The 25124-nt window shown below is 37.5% G+C and overlaps 1 protein-coding gene across 1 annotated transcript in view; it reads left to right on the top strand.

Annotated features, from left to right (window-relative positions):
* Positions 1 to 25124, top strand: part of WDR27 (WD repeat domain 27) — a gene marked incomplete at both ends in the record, with an annotated part of 119164 nt that overhangs the window by 45352 nt on the left and 48688 nt on the right. The window contains 2 exons of the mRNA XM_084284414.1: positions 7665 to 7767; positions 22692 to 22790. Of these exons, the coding sequence (XP_084140540.1) occupies positions 7665 to 7767; positions 22692 to 22790 (202 nt within the window). The remainder of the gene's footprint in view (positions 1 to 7664; positions 7768 to 22691; positions 22791 to 25124) is intronic.

The following is a 25124-nucleotide window of genomic DNA, read 5'->3' on the forward strand; positions in this document are numbered from 1 at the left end:
AGATAATGACCTTTGATCATCTTCCAAGACACTGTGAAGACATTGTGAAGAACATTTTAAGCCTGTCTTGTCTAAAAAGAACGGCTAGTTGGAGGACAAGTGGAAATATTACCAAAATATTACCAAGGTCCAAGTTGGAAGCAGTGAGCACAGAAATTAAATTGAGGTTCAATGGGAATGTTGTTGAGAAGAATACTAGTTACCAGATTCAGGGTTCCCAAGAAAGTGTCAGACTAAAAGGTAATAATCAGGAGGTACCAACAACACTTGGTGCATGCTAATATTTTTTGAAAGACTTTGTGTTCTTTATGATGAAACATTGTAGACTCCTAAGTGCCCATAAAATATAGAAACTCTACCATTTTATCTCTTTTACAATTTTTATCTCTTCCTATCTCTTTGGTGAATGTATTTCAGATATCATAAGCCCCCCCCCCCCCCCCCCTTACCTCTCCCCCCCTTTCCCTTCCCCCCAGAAGTCAAGAGTAGCACTGATTCATAGGAATCTCTTCCTGTTGCCTCTATCATTTAATGTTCATCTTTCCATGAAAAAAATGGTGGATTCAAGTATAGACTAAGTCTCCTTATCCCACAGTCCTGCCTGCTTTCGGTAAGTATGTTCATGAAGACATAGGGTAGTGAGAGACAGATTTATTTCTGTAACCCACTGCTCTAAAATTAATGCATAGAAAGAGCAGAGAAGTCTAATTAGGGAAAATTCCATTCCCTTACAATAAAACCATGGCAACCCCAAATGGCAAACTAGACTAAATACCAGCTGCTTTATTATGTTCGTGTCCTTTAAATTTCACATGACAGTTCTTCTGGCTTACCAGTCTGTATCACTTCAATTTTGTTTGTTTCCTCCAACTTGCAGATTAGATAATTGTGATTTATAACATCCAGAATAAAGAAAGTTTTTTCCATTCATGATATTAGGGGGAAACCATGAATTCAAAGTGCTGTCCTCTGCACTTTATCAAATGTTTAGAATATTGACTAAACACTTATGCTACAACTAATTTTGTTTGCCAGCAAAGTTACATGAATACCCTTATCTTCATGATTGGCTGATATTGAGAAAAATCATCTGTCCAGATTTCGGCAGCAATCTGCTGTTTCCCTTGTATGTCACATTCCAAGCAATCACATTCATAAGAGAAGTTCCAGAATGTGAAGCAGTGAAAGCTTTTCTTCTCCAAGGTGAATTTCTTCCTTCTTGCTTATCAGTAAGATGTGGCTAAAGCCATAGTGTTTTACAGCTTCATCCATTTTTATGACACTAATTGCATGGCCTGGCTATGTCTCAGATTTTCAGATAGCTTAACTTGAGCTACAGATTGCACTGTCAGGGCCCTGAGTGTACCACTGGGCCCTAACTGTCCTGAACAGCCTTGGACACCCACCAACACACTCTGCACCTTGCTCCAGGTACTCCTTTTAAATGTAGGCTTGGGCATTCAGTCTGCCAGAAGCATATTGTAATTACACCTGTCTCAAGTTATGCCTCCAGCCTTGTTTTCTGCATGAACCTTAGACCTACCTTGTTGGTAGTGTACGTAGCTTTCCTTGGGTTCTGTTTGCAGCCCAGTCTTCAGGAAGTACCTTTGGCACATGTTACAGTCTTGCCTCCATCTTCATCCCCTGCTGCTCCTGGACTCCATGGATGTACACTAGACGTGGTTCATCACCTCTCCTTTTCTGGGACTTCCAATGGACCTTGTTATCAGCTCAATACAGTATCTGTTCAGAAGTTTCTCCTATCTCTAGATGACCTGGAAGACAGTTTCTATACATTTCTGAGGAAAAAGCCCTTCAGAAAGGATGAAAAGCAGGACCCAGGGAACTACAGGCTGGTCAGCCTCACCTCAAGCCCCAGGAAGGTGATGGAACAATGAATTCTGGAAAACATTTCCATAGGCATGAAGGACAAGAGTCATCAGGAGTATTCACCATGGATTCAGCAGAGGAAGTGATGCTGGACCAACTTAATAAACTTCTGTGATGAAATGACTGGCATAGTAGACAAGGGGAAAGCAATGGATATAGTCTACGTGGACTTTAGTAAGGCTTTTGACTCTGTCTCCCATAAGATTCTCACAGAGAAGCTGATGAGGTATGGGATGGATGAGCACAATGAGGGGGTTGAAAACTGGCTGAACAGCCAGGCTCAGAGGGCAGTGATCAGTGGCCAAGGCCTACTTGGAGGCCAGTAACCAGTGGAGTACTCCAGGGGCCAGTACTGGGTCCAATCCTATTCAAAATCTAATCTAATAATCTGGATGATGGAGCAGAGTACACCCTCAGCAAGACTGCAGACAACACCAAACTGGGAAGAGTGACTGAAATGCCAGAGATCTTCTGGAGAGACCTGGCTGGAGAAACAGACTGGCAAGAAGATTGAGAAATTCAACAAGAGGGAGGACGGACTCCTGCACATGAGAAGGAACCATCTCAGGCACAAATATATGCTGGGGGGCGCCTGGCTGGAAAGCAGTTTGGCAGAAAAGGACTTGGAGATCCTGGTGGACAACAAGCTGAATGTGAACCAACAATGTACCCTTGGAGCAAAGAAGGTTAATGTTGTTTTGGGCTTCATGAGTAAGAGTGTTGCCAGCAGGCTGGGGCAGGTGAGCCTCACCATGGCTGAGTAGAAGTGAAGGATATACCTGGAGAACTGTGTCCAGTTCTGGTCTCAGTATTACAAAAATATGGAGCTACTAGGCAGAATCCATCATAGTGCCACAAAAATGCTGAAGGGACTTGTGCATCTCTTCTATGATAAAAGGTTGGGAGAGTTGGGACTATTCAGCCCAGAGAAGACAAGGATCCAGGGGGTAGAGGGAGAGGAATCTCATCAGTGTTTGTAAATACATTGAGAGGCTGTAAAGAGGGTAGACCCAGTCTCTTTTCAGTGGTGTCCCGTGGCAGGACGAGAAGTGATATACACAAACTGAAACACAGAATGTTCCCTTTAAAAACTTTTTTTTTTTTTTTTTTTTTTCTACTGTACAGGTGACTGATCACTGTCACAAGTTGCCCAGAAAGCCTGTAGAGTCTCTGTCTTTGGAGATACTCAAAGGCCATCTGAGCATGTTCCTGAACAACTGTCTCTAGATGATCCTGCTTGAGCAGGGGCTTGGACCTGGTGACCTCTGGAGGTCCTGTCCAGCATCAACAATTCTGCGCTTCTGTGAAACTAGCACTTGCTGTTCTCTACTTATTACAGAGATACAGAGATGAAGAATTTGCTGGGACAGCTGTTGTGATATGTAATAAGAAAACAAGATGGAAAAGGGCAGTTAAAACCGGGAATTAAATTGCAAGGGAGGAGTGGGACAGTGGTGATGTTCTGTCAGATGTGCTTGTTTTATATGCAGAGGTGGGAAGAGCTGGGAAAAAATACCATAGCTCCATATTATTGCCATTTAATATATATTTTTGGTCTTTTTAGAGGGCTGGGCTGCTACTGTGTTATGTTTGGGGAGGCAGATGTGAGAGCTGCTAAATTACCTTTTCTGCTAGTGAGATTGTCAGGAGTAAGATGTTATGAGGAGCCCCCAGCCAGTATCACCTTTGGTGGCAGCAGCAACATGTCTCTGGCTCACTCTGAGGAGTTGAGGAATAGAAATTCAGCTGCTCTGTGTTTGCTGCTGAAACAGCCATTCCTCATCTCTTTCTGGAAAAAAAAGCAGTGTATGCTTATTGGACCACAGTGAAGACTTTGGAAGAATATTGGATTGTTTGGAAATACTGAATTTCTTCTGCGAATTACTCAAATTCATGATAATGCTTTGAAGGAAGATCCGAGATAAAAATCAGTTTCACCCTCTTTCAGCCTCTGAAAAGATTTGCCAATTCTTTATATAAGACAGCTTTTGACATTAAGGTAGTATCTCCAGCTCGTATTATGATCTTGTGCAACTAGATCATAAGCTCCCCTGGCAACGTACTTTAGTAGAATTCCTGCAGCCACATGGAACTCATCTCATACATTTTCTAACAGTTACACTTTGAGAGCATTAGGGTCAGACATGCAGTTTGAATGAGTTACCTTCAATTTTCAGAGACTTCAGTTTCTATCTTTACTGTGAACTAACTGCTTGATGTCATCCTGAGCAAGATATATGTATATACATACCCAGAATTTGATTACTTCTTGGTCTCTGCTCAACCTGAGGATCCCATAATTTTTCATCTTTTTTTCTTTTTCTCCCAGAGATTTGAGTTATCTTGTTACCTGAGGATAACAAAGGAGAAATGGATAAGCAGTGTTTGGAGTTCCTCCAAGTTTGAGATTGGGGATACATCAAAATATACAGGATGGGGAGTGTGTGGTCCCTGCTGGATTCTGTTGGTGAAAGCATCCCGAGCTCCTTTGTGAAGGGTTCAGTGTGTGTTTTAAATGAAACCCACATGTACAGAACATCTGAGGTAGCTTCTACTTCTGTCAAGTTATACTTAGATTTTCATAGTCTCAATGGATTGATCTGCTTGTATTGAAAGGTCTCTGAACAAATACCAGAGCACTGGGACAAAGTGATAAAGTAAAAGGCAAGGTGGTTAAAAAAGAAGAAAACTTTGGTCTGCTGTCAATTTTGAATGCAGCGAGAAGAATTAAATACTCATTCGTGACGATATTCCCTAATTTATAAAGATGTGTCTTATTCTGGTATCATTCTCTTACAAAGACAGAAACACCACGTTACATTTTTTTCCCCATAATATTCTACAAGTTGTTTGTGACATAAAAAGGTACATATTTTGGAAATTAGACTAAAAGCTGTACATTGGAAAACATAGGGAAAACTTGGCTGTTTGCTGTCCCTTGCAATTACCAGATGTTTGCCATGGTAACTCCTGAAAAGTTCTGACCAAAGATTTATTCTTAGGAGGCTGGACAGCATGCCAGCTGGCCAGGGAAAACCTGCAATATCCAAAATAAGTTTGATCACCACCTGTTGCTACTTAACAAAATGGAGGGAAAAAAAAAAAAAAGCTGAAATAAAAGAACTCATAGAATAAGCTAAAATTATATGCATTATATCAATTTATTCTAAGATTTCTTTTCACTTCTTTTCATCACTGTGGTACCTGGGGATATGTGGAGTTAATAGACATTATATCACAGTTTCTGCTAGATTCTGTGGAAAAATTTAACTAGAATCAGTTTTTTTTTGAAATGTTTTAGAGCAGGATTTTGAGGGAGCAGGATAGTAATACATCCTGATTATAATGGCGATTCTGAGTAGGAAAACAACTAAAAAAGTGGAATCCAGGATGTTAGTTATTACTGTGGCTGTACTAGCAAGGTGGCAAGTGGTACTGCCCTATGACTCAGCCTTTGTTTTACATTGCTGTGGTGTAGCATAGAAAAGATCCGTGGAAGCCTTGTAATTGTGTAAGTTCTTAAGCATCCATTTGTAGGTAGAGTAGTTGAGTTATTAGTCATAGCTGCAAAGGAGTCAAATTCTCTTGCAAAGAAGTTGTTGTCACTGATTTACTAGGAGACTTTCCTGTGAGAAAGAGACAGTTTGTTAGGGAAGTTAGCATTTACAGGCCCTGAGAATGAGGGCTTAAACACTAGGAGCTAGTCTTCATGGCTCGTGGTCTACTTAAAAAAAGAATGGTGATTCCAAAGGCATATTCAGGAGTGACAGAGAATATATGAATATTATTTGCCTCTTTGAAAGTGTAATTTATGTATGTATTCTGTGACTTGTCTTCCATTACATAATCTTTGGATTTATATGTGCTAGAATGCTGTGTTTGAGAGGAGACTGAAACAATTGCTGCTGTCCTTTGCTGACAACAGGAAACTTGAGTAGAGGCAGGTTATTCATTGATTAGTTACTGGAAGTCCATGGACATCGACCCAACACCTATGGTGGAAACTGCAGCAGAAGAATGTTTTTATATATTAGTCATAGTAATTGACTGTCTCTATAATTTACCTTTTTTTTAAAACAAAAACAAAAACAAAAACAAACAAACAAACAAACAAACAAACAAAAACAACCTGCAGTGTTCTCTTAAACTGGATTGTTTACAAGATTATTATGGTAGAATTTGCCTGAAGTTAAAAGTCTGGTTACTCTATACTCAAAATGTCCATTGAAATCAGTAGTTTTGTTAGACAGAGGTTCAGCCAAATATGCGCTGAGAGTTAGGCTCCATAAAATGATGCATTTACATGCATTCAAAATTGTCCTTTTTATGGTTTGCTAAGTGATAGCCATTGGATCAGTCTCAGAGTGATGTTTTTGTTTAAGTATGCCTGTTTCACCTGGGTGAGCAAGATCAACTTGGCATTCAGACATATATGCGTGTGTAAAAAAGAGCAATGTGGTATAAAAATTTAGACATTTCTGCAAGCAAGTTCAGTCAATTGAATTAACACAGTGTCTGTGATTTCACTGGCCAGGGAAAAGTGCATATCACAGGTGTTGGCAGGAGTTTTTACTCTTTCAAATTGGTTCCTGGACTTAGCATACATGAAAATAAGAACGTATGACAGCTGTATAATGGCAAAGCTTTTGTTTTGTAAGGAGAAAGGCAATGTGATAACATTCATAATAAAGGCAAAAGAAAAATGCAGATTATTATGTGTTCTGAAACGACACTTTCTTGTGGGTATAAAAATTAACATTTGAAATGAGGCACACATTTACAGATAATCATTCTGAAAGGGATTGAAGCTCCAAGTTGTACATGTAAATTACTTTTAACATTAAAACAACTCTAAATCAGACTTTTTTCCATAGTTTTGTTGTGACTACAAAACTATCACAGTTCTTTACAACTGAGGATTTTTTTTTAAATGGATAGTAGTCTTCATCTCACTTGAAAAATATGTTTTTAAATGGCCCAAGTGTGCTCAGCTATCAAAAACTTACTCCACATTGCTAGTTATGCTGCTTTGCAGTATTAACATTAAAAGTAAGAAGCTAATTCCTTATGTTAAATTTAAATGTATTCCTTCCTTTAGACTGAACTAACAAAGATAAGTAAGAAGCTATCTACAGTTGTACTGTAGATAGATTTATGACTTTGGAATGTCATTTGTATACTGCCATTTTTGATTTTATTAGATTCAGTAAATGAGTGCGTGGAGTAGGAATGCAAATAGCAACACAGATTAAGTATCCAGATTTAAGAAAATCTTAAAAAAAAAAAAAAAAAAGTATAAGAAAAGCAAGCAATATTTATTTACATTATGTTTCAACATGCTGCATCTTGATTTCATGGAAATGTCCTGAGGGAGATTTATAAAGCTTCCCAGTGCACGCTGGCTTTCACAACACCCTCCTCTTAAAGCAGGGTTGTTTTGGTTTTCCCTGCTGAGATAGCTAACTGTGGGTAGTTTGACAGCATGCTTCACAGCTCCTCATTTCTAGACTATCTAGTGATATCTCTACCTTTGTAAACAGAACAAGGCCGAAACATGAGTTTAGCATTGCCCTGTAGTATTGTGTGTTCATTTTATTTCCAGTTTTCACAACACTTTGGGACAGAGTTATTTATAACTTAATTTGTGAATTTGCCTTAGTTATGTTTGTAGACTGAGGAAAATGAATAAGGCTTCAGCAGAATTTCAAGAAAATGGTAGTAAAAGAGCTAGGCTGTTTTTGCTATTAATAAGACTTCCTGAAACTCTTCTAAAGGTGTGAACGTCGATTTGAAGGGCACAGTAGCCGCTGCTACCCATGTGGAATTGCAATATCTCCTTGTGGGCGATTTATAGCCAGTGGATCAGAGGACAAGTGTGTAAGTAATGTTTTTATTTATTTTTCTTCAAAACTGTAGGAGCTGCTTGTATTGTACTTAACTTAGTCCCTTCATGCATGTTCCTAGGATTCAGCTTAATGCACAAAGTATTATACTATCATATACCTAATTACTATGTAGCAGCCACATCTGATTCCTATTCTATAGTTTCTTTGTTTTGCCTGGTTTTGGTAAATCCCCAAGCAACAAAAGTTTACCAATTTTAGTAACTTGTTAAGACCTTATTTCTCAAAGTTTTCATAGTGTTTAACTGAATTGCCACATGCCATCAAAGATGATGAGAATGGTATCCCCTGTAGCACAACTTTATGTAGCATGTGTATTGTGTATATTATCTGCCCGCTAGGAACTATGCAACCACTACATGTTAATTTACTTAATCTACCAAATACAGAGTGATGAAGCTTTCATTACTGGTTTTGTATGATCCAGTCATGCTACAAAGTGAAAAGGCATCCAACTGTATTTATAACTTATTAAAATTTACGGTGACTTGGAATGCATGTCCTCCCAAGACAAGATCTCTTCTCACTCCCTGTCAACTGTATTTACATTATCTACACTTAGCAAAGAGTCTTGATTAAAAGTGTATCGCTACCTTTTTGAGTATGTACCTAATTTTAACTCAGTAAGTCCTGCATTGTTGGCACAATGTTTTCCTTGGTGTTTTCTGAGAGATAGATGCTTGCAAGCTTGTCGTACAGGCCTTTGAAATTGGGCTGCTCTCACTGCATTGGGCTGGGTTACTTATAAACGCATCCTTCCAAAACAGTTGGTTACAAAAACTGTTTAACTTTCTTCTAGGTCTTTCTAGGTGACTCATTAGGACTATGACACAGGGTTTCTGGTCAGCTTCAAATTCAGAGCAAAAGGAATTTACTGTTATGGCCAGTTTTGAAATACTGGCTCCAATCATGTGTGAAGGTTAGAGATGTTATTGGCAGATTGCTGGAGGTTTGGCAGTAGCTAATGTATTCTTGTCATTCCCATGATAAAAAATATTCTTCAAGTTTCTGGTAATTTGTATTTGAAAATGTAGTTTGTGATACAGTATAAAAGTTTCTTGTGTTGTCTGTTAAACAAAATGTACCTAATATTGATCCCAGCTTATGACATACAAGGTATAAATATATTTAGTTGAGATTCTAATTAAGGTCATTGATGAACGGTATAAAAAGAGGTGCAGTTGTAAGGCCTTTTCTCTTTTGTGTTAAAGTTTTTGTTTGCAATTACATTGACAGAAGAGAGAGGCATAGAGCATGGTTTTGCCAGTAGTCCAAATTTTTGGCACATGGTTGCTCATCGTAGGAAGCTGAATAGCTGGACTGCGTCCTGCTCCAGTTGGCATATAGTCCCTGGTGGGCACAGTGCCAGTCAATACTTTTTAGTGTGGCTCTTGGGTTGGAATTTTGCATAATTTGTATCACATGTCTGTGGAGATCTTTCATTGTTCTTGTTGCCCCCTTAGGAAAACTGAGTCAAGTTTCAGAGTCTGAGAAACTTGCAGAAACCTTGCTACAACCCTACTGTTAGGACAAAATACAGATCTGGGGCATTGTTAGAAGACTTCTCTTTGAAACATTGACACTGGATATACTTTTGTGTTTCCTTTGAAAAATAGAATTGAGCATGGCACTGAATCGGCCATTCATATTGTTAAACTAATAACATCCTGAGAGACAGACTGGTGTGCAACTGTAACAGTGTTAGATTATCAGGAAGCCTGATATTTTTGCAGATTATATTCAATGAATGAACGTCCATGGGAATTGGTAAAAGTTACATAAAAATGGAGGAATGTGAATTATATAAGTGAATGTCCATTGAAATTCAAAAAAACTGCATAAAAATGCATCAGTGTGGATAAAAGGTTATTTGGTTATCTTGCAACTTTCCACTGACCAGTAACTGTGTCTCAACCATCTTGGCATTTGATTTATCAAATGTGTTACTTGCACCCCATGGTTAACAAATATGATTGATTTTAAAGCCAGAAGGGGCAGAAATAGAATATAATTGAGAGACATTAATCTTGAACTGCCTTTTATATTTCACAATATGTAACGTGTTTGACAGAGAAGAATATGTGCTGGCTGCATTGATTAACAGCAAAATCAAAACCATATTCTTACAGGGCACAGAATCAGAAAACTAAAATATGATGTTATAAACAAAGGGCTGCAAATTCTGCCTGCCTTTTACTCTACTTATGAAGTATACAGCTTATTTTATACTACAACAGCTTGGTATAGCTTCTGTTTGGCTGAAGTAACCCCTTGTTTTCGTAGGAACTGCTTTTGTGGCTGTTAGTATGAAAGCTGTACATATCGTAAATCCTGGCTTGAAAGTGTTCCCCTACCTGCCTACTTCCACTACTTGAACCTTTATCAAGAACTATGTAGGAAGTGGCAGTCTGATCAAGGCAGGTATCCACAGTATCATGGTTTTGAACTGTGGTTATCCTTTCCATAATTTATAGTGATTAGAAAACCTAGAAAGTTAGTGTTTCTTATATCAGTTCCTCTCTCCATCTTAAATAGCCTAAGTCTATAAATGAGGCAGGTTTACTTTTTTGACATGATTTCTGGCCATTTTTCAGGTGGACAGTTTGAGGTTTCTAACTATCAAGCAATAATGCTAAGGATGTTAGACAAATATTCCAGTTGGGCTGAGATTTCCATTTTCCTGGGCTCTGTAGAAATATGTTTACCTAAATATTTTCTGACCAAAGAAATCTTATTCTGAAAGGATAAAAATATCTGGAGAGTATGAAATAATGATTTTTAAAATAGAAATAGCTAATCCTTTTCCTGTGCTCCATGTAGTTCTAGTTAACTGTTTTACTTCATGTCTAATTAGGTTCTTCATTTTTGTCTTTGAAGACCTTGAGGCTCTCTGAATAAAGTCCAAGTTTCCAGAAATGAAGTAGGGAATGCAGAAATAGAGATTTGGGTCTTTAATTGTTTTCAGATTCATGTTTGCTCTCTTTGAACTGTAGATTTTAAGGGGCATGTTTTGGCCCCAGTGTTGAAATGCAATTTGCTAGCATAAAATTCTATGTCCATGTCAAGTCTAAAAGATTGGGCTCACAGTTCACGCTGACTGGCTTATATTGAATACCTAGAGTTTTTTTGGTATAAGAGGTGGCTACCTCAGTAACAAAAATGCAGGGGTATTGTATTTGTATATGCAGGGGTCTTCCATTTTATTTATTCTCTTGGTTAAAGTATAGGATTTTGCCTATAGCAATGCCTTCGAAACATTTTCCAAATCCAGGATTAAGTGGATTTTCTCCAAAATGTGAAAGCAGCAAAGCTAGAGAGAGTAGGAGACAGGATACGTCGATTTCATGCTTATACATCAATACTAACCACTTGCAGAATTCCTAAATGTTTACATTTGTGCAAAAATTGGTTTTACAGTGGATTCCCATTATACAAATGATGCTGGATACAGAGATTGGTCATGGGGGCATATCCGCAGCATTCTGCAAGCCTGTGAATGGTTGCTTGTTGCAAACCTGGACATAGTTGTACTTGCTGACTAGGTTGTATTCTACATCTGGCATAACATAAACAGTAGAACTTGTTTGTAGTTGTCAGTTCTAAATAGTTACAGAGGTTGTTATTCCACACAGAATTTCAGACCTACTGAGCAATATTCTTTAATGTTTTATTACCAGATATTTATTTAGCCATAAAATTGACCATTTAAAATCAGAGATCAGAATCTTTTTACAACTTTCCATATTGGATTAAACTAGTAAATTCCTCGTTAAGGATTTAAAAAACAAATAAATTGCAGTACATATCAGAATTCTTAATTTTTGTCTGTAATTATATCAATATGTGTAGCTTTAAAAATATTTATTTTGCCATTCTTAAATGTATTAAAAATGCAATGCTGCTTTCTGTTAAACTCATCATCTGCTTTCCTTGGTCGGATATATTTTGGCTTTGAGTAACCGTAATGAAAGGAGCTTTATTATTTGAAATAATTTATTCCCCCCCCCACCCCCACTTTCCTTAGTGCATGAATTCCTTTTATTGGACATCTCACAGTATCCTGACATTTTGATGTTTTATTCATTGTAGAGAAACACCTTTTTGCTTCAGCAAAGTTTCAAATACTGTTCCTTAAAAACATACAAAAACAAAAAACACAAAATTTTATGAAAAGAAAACAATTTCAATGTTTGAAACACCCTGTATGAGCTTTAGCAAATCACTTTGTGATGAGAGAGGCTTTCTGCTATAGATGTACATATATAGTGGAAATAGGACATCCTGATAGAACAGGCAGAAGAAGACTGGCCTGGCTGAACAGAGAGCTATTATGAGATCAGGAAAAAAAAAGAGGGTTTATAACCTTTGTAAGAAGTGGCAGGCCACTCAGGAGGCCTACAAAGATGTGAGGCTGTGCTGGGAGAAAATTAGAAGGGCTAAGCCCAACTGGAGCTATATCTGGCTACTGCTGTTAAAGACAATAGAACATGTTTTTATAAATACATAAACAAGAAGTTGGATGTGGGGGGAAACATAGTGACAAGAGATGAGGAAAAGTTTGAGGTGCTTAATGCGTTCTTTGCCTCAGTCTTTAGCAGCAAGACCAGTTCTAGGTACCCAGTTCCCTGAACTGGTAGACAGGGAGAGAGAGCTGAACAAGGTTCCCATAATCCATGAAGAAATGGTTAGTAACCTGGTAAACCACTTAGATGTAAGCAAGTGTATGGGACCAGATGGGATTCACCTAAGGGTCATCGTTTATCAGCAGTCCTGGCAATTCAGGGAGGTCCCAGTCAACTGGTGACACCCATCTATAAGAAGGGCTGGAAGGGGGATCCAGGAAGCTACAGGCCTGTCACTGACCTCTGTGCCAGGGAAGCCAATGGAACAGATTATCTCGAGTGCCATCACGTGGCACCTACAAGGCAACCAGGTGATCAGGTCCAGTCAGCATGGTTTTATCAAAGGCGGGTCCTGCTTGAAAAACTTGCCTGCCACAAGGTGATGCGCTCGGTGGATGAGGGAAAGGCTGTGGATGTGGTCGACCTAGGCTTTACTAAGGGTTTTGACACTGTTTCCCATAGCATTCTCCTGAAGAAGCTGGCTGTTCAAGGCTTGTATGAGTGTATGCTGCTTTTGGTTAAAAACTGGGTAGGTGGTTGGGCCCATAGAGTTGTGGTGAATGGAGTTAAATCCAGCTGGAGGCCACTCACTAGTGGTGTCCCCCAGGGCTCAGTACTGGTGCGTGTCCAAAGACAGGCAACAAAGCTGGTACAAGGTCTAGAGAACAAGTCTTGTGAGTGTAGCGGGTTTACATGGCAAGGTTTTGGTAGTGGGGGGCCATAGGGGTGGCTTTTGCGAGAAGAATCCAGAAACCTGCCCCATGTTAGATAAAGGACCCACTGCTGGCCAGAGCTGAGCCAATAAGCGATGTTGTTTTTGCCTCTGTGAGAGCATATTAAAGAAAGAAAGAAGAAAACAACAACAACAAAAACTGTTGGTAGAGAGAGGGTGAGAATCAGGCACCAAGGTCAGTGAAGAAGGAGGGCAGGAGGTGCATCAGGTGCCAGAGCAGAAGTTCCCCTGCAGCCTCTGGAGAGGATTTTGGTGAAGCAGGTTGTCTGCCTGTGCAGTCCATGGTGTAAAACGGTGGAGAGAATTTCCATGCTGCAGCCCATTGAGGAGACCATGGTGGAGCAGGTGGATCTGCCCTGAAGGAGGCTGTGGCCTGTGGAGGACTCCTGCTGGAGGAGATTCTGGGCTGGAGCTGCAGCCCGTGGAGAGGAGCCCACACAGGAGCAGGTCTGGGGGGAGCTGCCACCCATGGGGGACCTGTGCTGGAGCAGTTTGCCCCTGACGGATGGACCCTGTGGTATGGACCCATATTTGGAGCAGTTCTTGAAGAGCTGCTGCCTGTGGGAAGCCGCTGCAGAAGCCTTCCTTCAGTTTGGAAAAGACGGCATCCCATGGGAGGGAGCCCACGTGGAGCAGGGGCAGAGAGTGACCATGAAGGAGTGGCAGAGACAAAGCTTTGGGGACTGACTACAGCCCCAATTCACCAGTTCCTTTGTGCCACTCAGGGGTAGGAAGCGGAAGAGAGTGGGTAGGGCTAAGGTGGTTTTGGTTTCTTTTCTTTGTTTCTCACTAATCTAGCTTTTTAATAATAGGCAATTATTATGAGGAGAGGCTGAAGGATCTGGGGTTGTTTAGCCTAGAGAAAAGGAGACTCAGAGGAGACCTTACTGCACTCTACAATTACGTTAAAGGAGGCTATAGTGAGGTGGGGATCATTCTCTTCTCCCAAGCATCAAGTGATAAGATGAGGAAATGGCCTTAAGGTGTGCCAGGGAAGGTTTAAGTTGTATGTTAGGAAAAACTTCTTCACTGAAAGGGTTGTGAATCATTGGAACCAGCTGCCTAGGGAAGTAGTTGTGTCATCATCTCTGGAGGTCTTCAAAAAAAAACATGTAGGTGTAGAGCTTAGTGACATGGTTTAACAGTGGACTTGGCAGTGCTAGGTTAAAGGTTGGACTAGATGATCTTAGAGGCCTTTTCCAACCTAAATGATTCTATGATTCTAATAGTTCAGAAGTTGTATTACTCTATATGTTTATATTATTATCTCTTGAGAGTGATAAATGTATGGTGTCAGTGATATTTTAAGTTAGGTATCTTTGATCAGTAGAGTATGCTATAGTATTGACTTTAGTACTGGCTTTGGAAAAAAATTATGATATTTTCTGGAAATAATGGAAAATTACTTTTAGAAATGTCTGATAGCAATGTTGTATTAGTACTTATTGTGTCAGTCTATGCTATGTACCAGAGGGCTTGCAGAACAGAATGTATTATATGAAGCAGCGGCAGGGACTATCTGAGGTATTTTGGGTTTCAGTGTCATTGGCATCCTAATTATATTTTGCTCAAGTTATATTTTATATGTCCATATTGTTTAACTCAGATAGGCTTTAAAAGAAAGCATCTGGAGAAAATAGCATTAGTAATAATTGCTGTGGAAAAAACAGGACTGACATTACTGGCAGAAGGAAACCCATGGCAGAGTATGAATGACAGCAGCTGTGACTACCTCTCTGCCAGCTATCGTTGGAGGAAATGTATCCCTTTCCAAAGAAGAATACAACTTTGTATTACTCTCGAACCTTGGTTTCTTGGACTATTTGGAGTGTGGTTGGCTTTTATGACTATTATTATCCTATGAGAAAATACCCCATATTCAAATGTAAGCAAAACAGGAAGTCAAAGTAGATACGAATACCCAAGTTTCATTTTGGTATGCATGCATATGTAATAGCTGTTTATGTACAAAAATGGCAGTGAGATGCTAAAAGTACATGCATAGAGACTTATAACCACAAGTCATGTGTTTTCTGTATGTATATCTCAGTGTACACCTCTGAAGAATTTTATGTATTACGTATGTCCTGTTGTGCTTCTAGTTGATAACATCGTCCTTGCAAATTTATTAAGATAATACAGTCCATTGTAAAACTAGTGAAATTCCCTGTTATGCTTAAACACCCGAATGAGTGTCTGCGTTTTGTGAATCTCATAGTATTTCTGTCAAACAGTCAATACTAGTACACAAACAAGGAATGGAATTATTGGTAAAGTTAATACAGAAGACATTTTTAGCAGCAAAGAATTTCCAGAGTGGGTATGGTCCAACTGTGCTGTTTCTAGTTGTAACTAGAGGCGAGGTAAATTTTCCTAGAACAAAGTCTTCAAGTAATAGTTCTGCACTCTGCCAAACCAAAATATGTTATAAAAGTGAGAGTAACCTAAATACAGCAGTGTTTGGTGCTACATAAATAACACAGACAGACAGATAAAAACAATCATATATATGAGGGTTTGAAATTGGTTAATTAAATAGAAACTAAAATCAGGGAAAATATAAATTGGACATTTCTAAGAAGGGAGAATTACAGAAGTAAAGCTGAGCTATGGTTAGATCTGTTTAAATTTCCGCACTAAAAAAGGTTATGTAAAGCATGTTAACTATAACTGTCATCATACTGATACATTTGAAAAGTGTGCCCTGTATTTTGAAAGATCTGAACTTGATCATATTTATTTTTAATAATGAAGAACCTTATTAGTTTTCAGCATTTGGTGAATTATAATCTTATAACCTTTGGTGGTTATATGAAAGGAACTCAGATGGAAACTGGGATCCTATAGTAGTTGGCAATTTCCTGAGACCACCAGAGCAACAGCCTCCTCAAGTGACATTAGAAAGGGAAGGGACACTCAAAGGGCATTTGTATTTTGGAGACAGCCTTGAAAAGGCTCTCCCTACTGCCATTGTACAACATATCTCAGAACTAAAAAGTGCTAATCAGTGCTTAGGATATTTGTGAAACCTGTTTTATTATGTGTGGAGTTGGCACTGATGCCTGTAGTTACGGTAGTCTAACACTTTCCACTATAATTCTGTTTTCAGTTGCTTATAACTGGGAATGTTTTGTGCTGAAACTTTCCATGCTGGGTGTCTGCTCCAGGCTGATTGTTATTTTATATTAGTATAAGTAGTTTAGGTGCTTTTTAAGCTTGACATTTAGGAAAAATACATGGTTCAGTGGGAGATGCAGCTCCAGTGTAAACAGGGAATGGTGGAATGCAAGCCAAACAATTCTATCATGTAGCATGGGACTATGCACCAGGCTTGATGGCACTGATGGAGGCAAATGGAGACTAATGCTTTACTAACAAATCCAGATGTCTTTCATAAAAGTGTAAGTAAAATAATTTATTTTCCATCAGAGGCTCTAACACTTTCATCTTCCGGAGCTCATTTGGAATATTAGAAGTAGTAGTCCCAGGAAAGGGATGGCTTTGTCCAATTCATGCAAAATTTCTAAAGAACAAAATCTATATTTGTGTAAGTTCAAATTAGGTATGCTAGATGCTAGGTCTTTTATTTAGTTAGTTTTATTTATTTATTTACTTATTTATTTTTGTGATGTGTATATAAAGAAGGTACTCCAGTTTAAAGCCACAACAACTAGAAAGGATTTTTCTTGAAAGTGTTGTTGCATTTCTGGTCCCTGAGCAAGAACTGATTTAAAAAAGACTTTTTTTTTTTTTTTTTTCCTGTTGTGATGTTAGTGTTGCCCTTTCTGACTTGCTTCCCCCTCTTCTCCTTCCCAGGAGGAGAGTACTTTCTGACTTGCTTCCCCCTCTTCTCCTTCCCAGGAGGAGAGTAGACATATAAGTATTTTGACTCAAATGCACATGACCATGGATTAGACTAGGGTGCAGTGGGAACAGATGGGGACAAGGTTGCTTTGAAGGCACAGTAAAAGAAAACAGAGCAAATAATTTATAGTGAAACTCTGCAGGTACATAGTCGATTCATTTTGCACACCCTCTCTACCAGTGTAATAGAATTAAGTAGTTTTCCATTTGGTTATAAATTCTTGTCCTCGAGGAGGGACCTTCACCCTTCTTCCCTGTCTCTTGCTAGCAATTTAAAGAAGAAAACACAAGCCTCTACATACATATAAGGTGCTAAATACACTCTCACACTCTGGGTTTAATGAAAACTGACTACTCCAAATATTCTTCAAACTTCAAGTGAAAGGAAACACAAGTAAGTATGTGGTTATGGGTGCAGGAAACCTGTTTGGAAGCTATAGGTACAGGTAAATGATTTTTACTTTTGGCTGACCCTTAGACAGAAATGGAAAGGAAATACCAGTATCTACTGAATTGGTATTTTTATTACAAAAAATCTTGGTCTTAATATTAAAAAAAGGGATTGACTTTGGCTAAAGTCTGTAGCAGATTATATGCGCATATGCACTTGGGGTATTACTGAGTACTTCCTAGACTGTTTTTCTTTCTTTCTTTCTTTCTTTCTTTCTTTCTTTCTTTCTTTCTTTCTTTCTTTCTTTTTCTTTCTTTCTATTTGGTTTGCTGAAAAATTTGTTCTTCCTCTATCGTTGAATTCATATTTTCAACATTTTTTTTTTTTTTGCTAGTGTAATGTTATCATTTATACATCACTTACTGTTCTTTTTTTCTCTATAGAGAAGAAAATAATAAAAACATCTAGTAAGTATAGAATAGAAAAACAATTTGAATGACTTCGGAAATGTAGTAAAAACTAAAGTTATGGTGGATTATAGTAGGAGAATATTTATATTGGAGTTATTCCACTTATGAATACCTGGATATCACTTCAATTAAAATACAATATATATATTTTTAACTATTGAGGATGATAAATTTACTGAAAAATTCATTTTCAATCTTGCAACAAGTTCACTTTGATTCTCAGGATTTAGGCTATCACTGGCTAGTTTAAATATCTGTGACTAGTGTTAATTAAACAGAAGCTGTTTTTATACACTCTTTGTGGTGACATTTTCCTTTCAATGACATTCAGTTGTGATACATATCAAAATTACTCTGATTTTAATTGTTAATTTCCTTAAAAGCACAGCTATTGGAAGAGATGATGATAGCTGCCACAATGTAATAAACTATTCTGGGATGTAAACAGACTCTGCCACTTTTTCTACTGAATTACTGCATCTAAAAAGATTTATAGGGCAAGAAATGTATCAAAAAGACAGTATCAGAAAGAAGTTTAACAGTAGTTCTGTTGGGAGAGAATTTTCTGAAATACAGTGGGAAAATTGTTTTCACAGCCCTGTTGTGTGTGTTTTGTGTAGTAGATTGTCAGTATGAAAGCAGTCTCTAGAAAAGATCCGAGTTGAAGTCATTCTCATCACAATGAATGTTTCAGTGCTTAGCTACATTTATGTTCCATCTGTATCTGCTTGTCTTTAGTTTTCTCTGACTCAGTACGTCTTGGTACACAATGTGACTGATTCAGAAAAGTGCTGGATCCAGCCTAACCTCTAGTTCATCACTAAGAAGCATTTCTTGAAAGGTGGGCGGCAAGAGATTGATTGCTTTGTAGGTTGAGAAGTGCGATTAGTTAAAATCAGGTAAGAGCTGAAGTGTTGATTTAGGAACAGTGTGGAAGACCATAAATTACTAGAATACCTATGTTTCACAAACATGGGATTTATCTTCAAAAAGACAATGAAAAGTTATAACATCTATTTAAAAAGAGGAATTAGGACATAGAGACTTAGCTAAAAATGAATGTTCTTCTCCCCAAATTCAAATAAAACTCAGAACCTGGAATGGAAAATTTATTTTTATTGCATAAGTTTGGCAAAGTTTTGTAAGCCACTGAATTATGATGGAAAAATTTCAGCTTCACTAACCATCTCTCTGTGATACATTCTTTTCATTTAAAACATGAAGCCATGTTTCTTTTTGGCTCAGAACCTGTTGGAAAACATTATGCCTGTGATTCAGAGGATTTGTACTCCTGACTCTTGCTGCTATTCCCTTCACTTTTTTCTTGTGCCTACTTCCATGAAAATGAGGGAGGAGAGTAGCTTAAAGGAGAAAAGAAAGGTGGCAGTAAGGCAATTCGGGGTCAGAAGGAACAGAGATGATGGGGAGTAGTAGGAAGTATAGTCCAGTCTGATGCATGTTCTCTGTCAAAGACTGGTCTTACTGTTAGCAGAAGAACTGGTGCAGCTGTTCCAACATATTTCAATCGAAGAGTAATTAGCTTGTGAAGGGAAGTAATCACTCACAATATGAACATTAAAAATTTCATAAATCTATTTTACTAGCTCCCCATGCATTAGGTGAACAGAGTCCAGAGGAATTACACTGATGCCAAACACCTGTATTTTAAAGTTGATTTTATTCTCTACAGTATTTTCCTCATTCATTTCTATTCTTTTTAAAATCTTATATCTAAGAGTTCTGTAGTGTATTAAGCAACATGACGTGTGTCTTGTTTTTGCTGTCCCCGCAGTTCCAAAGGGCACAGACATATGTACAATAGTGATGGGGAATAGAATTTGAATCTATAATGACACAAACACCCCAAAAGTGTCATAGCATTACTGGGTATTGAGGTACTATTGAACCATTTTGACAAGAGGTCCACAGGATTTTGGAGAGGCATTTGGTAAGGACGATCTCTTCTTTTTCTCACAAATACCCTCTTTCATCAGACATTTACATGCAGAGGAGCATCCTGTTCAGGAAATGGAAGTATCGCTTGATCTTCTCTCCTTCAGCATAGTCCTTTCCTTTCTGGATTATTCCTGGATTTTGGACTTCTTACCCCAGTAGCATCTCATCTCTCGCTCATTTTCTAAAGATTTCCCATTAATTATGTAGACATGATAGCACTGACACTGTGGTGGTAAAGTACAACCTGACTGCAATCTATACACTTCATCTTTGCTGGAGTAGAAAAAGTCCTTGCTAGCACTTTCTCTGTTTTTTGGAAGTAAGAAAGTCCTGTGAGAAGTCTGTACCATACAGCCAGGTAGCACACAATGTGACACAGCTTGGTATGAAGTAGGGAGCACAACATTACATTTACTGAGGTAACAAACACAGCAGCACACAGAGATGTCACATCTAATAAATGTTAATATAATTTGAGTCTTGGTATAGTATAATCAGAGAGAAAAATGGAGAGTCAGTATGGAAGGAGGAGAATGGATGGATGTGATCTTGCAGCCTATAAAGCAAGGGAAATTTTGGAGGCTACTGTGATGTTAAAAACATTTCTGAAACCTTCTCTTTTTAAGTCAAATTACTTGGCAATATTGTAATCTGCTTGTAGTGTGAAGTAAATAACCAAACCTATGGCTTAGCATTTTTAAGTCAATAAAGAGGAATCTTGTGATAAACTGGAGGTATTTATAAACATAAGTTGTGTTTCTGAATGGAAAACTTCACAACAGCAAGAACTTGAGTAGTTCTGTGTACAGACTGAATTTACTACTGATATATTGTGTTGTACTCTTCATCATGTCTATTGTATATCCTTTTTCCTTTTTTGGGGGGAGTGGGGAGGGGTTGGGGTGCGTGTTATTACAGCACTTTAATCTCTTATTGTATTTGAGTTCCCTTTGTCTATCTGTTCCCTTGTGAACTGATCACATTCCAGGTGGTATAGGTCATAGTAGCTGTGGTATGGCCATACATTTTAAAACAAAAATTGCTGCTTGTATATTACTATCAGTCAAATACTTATTCTGACCAGTTTCCTGACATGCATAAAAGGTAGGCAGGAGGGTCTTACTGTTTGAGACAGAGTTTCCAATTAACAAACTTCGTGACTTTTTTTTTTTTTTGTATCCTTTAGGGAAGGACACAATGATTTTTACACATTACTGGGTTTTCTGATGCTTTCTCCAGTTAATATGGCAATATTCATATAGAATGTTACAAAAGATCCAGAGGTTAAAAATGGATACTTATTTTTCTATCCATTTTTAGGTGCTTGACTGAAGCCAGTAGGTGGTTTTAATTCCATATCCTGGACTGAATTCAGAATTTGTGAGGTATATAAACAGGATACAATTAAGTAGATTTACAGTTGGACTCTTGGATTGCCTCTCAGTGAATATAGTCATGAATGGAATAATTGACACTGAGTACTATGCAATGTTTCTTTGGTACTGGCTTGGACTAGAGAATCGTTTGAGTCAGCTGATGAGATTTGTTTTCTGAGTGAAGCATTAAGTGATTCTCAGGAGCGGCCTATGTCCATGATTCTTTTCATGAATTGGAAGATTTGTCAGTTGAGTCCACAAGATTTGAGGACATGTATCTTGTAGTAGTTTGCAACTGAGTTGCCCTGGGTCTGAATGATTGCATTCCTCTTGGGATAGCAACAAAAAATTTTAAAAGCAGGTGTGGGTAAGGGAGCAATAGAAGGGCAAGGGAGTAATAGGTTGTTGTAACAGTATGTGTGCACAGTTTGCTTTAGGTTATATTAAGCTGTCCTCCAAATTCCATGTTCATAGGCTGGATATTTAATAAATGCAGCAGATATTAAATATGTGCAAAGGAACATTTTAGCTTTTTATTGCAACTGTGAAGTTTGGATTACCAACTTTCTGTTGTTTTATACCAGAAAAATATAGTATAAAGCATGTGACTTCGTGCAAACATGTGACTTTCACTACAGCTTAGTGGGGGACCTATACAACCATTTCTGTTTCAAAACTTTTTTTTTTTTTTTTTTTTTAATGAAAGATAACACTAATTTAAATGCACAATTCAGCTGTTTTCATAGTATCGACATGTCTATGACTTTCATTGGATTTTGGATTTTTTTCTTAATACAATTCTGCATTGGTATGATTCCATTTTTTGAGGTTGTACCAATAAGAGCATAATTGTTTTGATACTAAATTGAATTTACTCCTTGGAAAGCACTTTTTACTCTTTCCTTTGAGAAGAGAAGACAGGTAGCAACATTTTTTTTTCCTCACTGATACCTGTGTTGCTCATAATAGTGATTGATTTGTTATTGAATTCTATGCTGTTCAATTTGAAACGTCAGCCTTGTGTAGAAACTGAAGGATTCTATTTCATGTAGCCACAGACCTGAGAGTTTCCAAATTTAGAAATGAAGGTTTTAGATTTCTACATATTTCTATCTAAAAAGGGTTTAAATTATGAAGAACACCCTTAAAATACATTTTGGGATATACTCAATATTTAATTGTTCAAGGGGAAAAGATTACATTACTCCTTCTAAATATATATATATATATATATATATACACACACACACACACACACACATACTGTTTGGGTTAATTTAATTAACCATTTGTTAAATTATCTTGAGCTATAGAAATCCCTTCTAAATGTTGATGTGGTTTATACCTGTTTAACTATTTTGAAAGCATTTCTAACTTCTCTGCAGATTGAATATTTTCTCCTCTTGGAATATCATTTAATGCTTTGAGAATATTTCATAGCTTTTTAAAGTGAAAATATTACTTTTTTTTTTGTTTTGTTTTTAAGGCTTATATATATGAGATGCATTCAAGTACCTTTTTACATAAACTGGGGGGACACAGAGAATGTGTCGTCAATGTGGGTTTCAGTCCTTCATCTCCACAGGTAAGACTTTTTTTTTTTTTCTTCACTTTGTAATTATAACATGTAAAACCTTCACTGTAAGCTTGCTCACCTGTGTGCTTCACATTTGTCTGAAGATAATTTGGGAAAGTAACACTTCTCTATAATCAATGGAACTAATGGAATCTAGCTTTTTTTTTTTTTTTTTTTTGGATTTTTTTTCACAAGTCATCTTCCCGTTGGTATTCGTGGGCCTACCCAAGCTTCCCTGTAATATTCTCAACACCATATAATCCAACCTCTTTCATTATGACACTTCCAATATTGACATATGTCCTCATGTCCCCTCTCTTCTGCAGTTGTTCTCTGCCCAGTCATCAGTGTTTCTCATCACTCTTTGGTATCCTCCTCAAAATGCGTCTTATAGGTACTCCTTATAAGTACTTTTTGAATCTTTAAGAATTAGCCAAACACAAAAATAGTTAGTTTATGATTCTTGATATGTTGATTTTTGATATTTAAATATTGTTAAGGGACATTTTTTAAGATTTCAAAAGTCTTTTTTTTTTTTTTTTTTTTGTTCTTCTTTTTCCAATTGTATATATTGCTTGGAGACCTGAAAGTCAAATCTGACCATACCCCTCAGGTATAATCTGCACTAGAGCTCAGGACTCCTGGCTATTTCTGTTCCTAGACCTTTACAGACTGGGGAGGGACCTTTTTGCAATTTACCTCTTCCTTGTCTATTTCCCATTGCTTCAGCTTTAAAGAAGAAATAATCATGCTTCCTTTCCTGAGATTACTTTGATGTTATTATAATAACCTCTTCTGAGTTTGTAACTCAGAAGAGGTTATTATAATCTGTCATCCATATAATATAGTAATGATATGAAAAGTAAACAAAGCTAAAGAAATAACCAAGGGTTTTTTATACACACACACGCCTCTACTTTTTGCTTATTCAGAATATAGAAGCTTTATTTGCTGATATGTAAGACCTGTGGTCTATACAATTCTATAATACACACCATCTTTCACACACAGTGAGAATTTCTACTTAGAGATGGATTTATACTGGGAAATATAACTTTGTTTTTCACTGTTCTTATATTTACATGTCAATTTACTGTGTCAATGTACTGTGTAAGGTTATGTTAAACTGTTCATCTATTTTCAACTGTAGAGTGATTATGGTGTCCACTCTAAACTTGTGTGGGATGCTGCAGCAATAAATGCTCTCACTCACTACTTACAAAGAAGAGTTCTGCCATGGAATGTGTTATGAACTTATACTCGTAGGGGAAAATATAAATCTATCTCAAATTACCTGAGTAGATTGCTCCTAATCCTGAGAATTTAATAAAGAAATACACTGGGACAGGGAATTAGCAAGGGACTTGGGCCTACCCTAATTACTCAAAGGCCTGAAAATTTTACAAATCAATGTTATTTTAAATGTGCTGTATTGGAATAAACAGTCAAACAGCTTTATGACAATATTTTGAAATACTGTTATTGTTGTGTTTTGTGCCTTTCAGATATAAATAAAGAATATTCCAAAGAAATTTAGCATTAGGCATTGACAGTTTTTATTTTTTACTGATCAGTAATACTACAATGTGTTAGCAGCATTATATTTCAGTGTTATGTCTTAATTTTAGTACACCAATATATACATAGAAGTCTGTTATCTAAGCTGTAGAAACCAAGGCTTCCCAACAGCCAGTTTATCCCATCAAGTCTTTGCATGATATTTTGATTCCCATAGACTTACCTTCTTTATTTTTATTTATTAGAACTGTAGTGAAACTTTCTACTTTCAATGTTTCTTCTTACTTTAAAGAGTCAACAGTGGTAACTCTCTCTCTGTATATGACCCTGGATTGCACAGTATCTCCTCTTTACTTCACTATTTCCTCAACAAGAGCCACTACTGTTCAAAAATATTTATGGAATGAGTTTAATTTCTTTACATCTAAGAGTATTTTTTTAAAATTTACTTATCTCATTTTTCCATATATAAAAAAAAGTATATTTCTGTGATTTTAGAATTTCTAGAAGTTTTATTCCTTTTGCACACAGAAAATGTGTTATTGCTATTCTGTGGTGAAAACTATGTATTTCTAGTCTTTGGATTCAGCATTACAAGTACTGCATTCAGTTTGGGCCTCTCTATACAAGAAGGACACTGATACCCTGGAATGTGCCTAGAGAAGAGCTGCAAAGCTGGTGAAGGGCCTGGAACACAAGTCCTGTGAGGAGTGGCTAAGGGAACTTGGGTTGTTTATTCTGTAGAAGAGGGTGCTCAGGCAAGATCTTATTGCTCTCTACAAATACCTGAAAGGAAAGTGTGGGGAGCTGAGGGTCAGCCTCTTC

The sequence above is a fragment of the Netta rufina genome (assembly GCF_964035555.1).
Source record: "Netta rufina genome assembly, chromosome: 3".
NCBI lineage: Eukaryota > Metazoa > Chordata > Aves > Anseriformes > Anatidae > Netta > Netta rufina.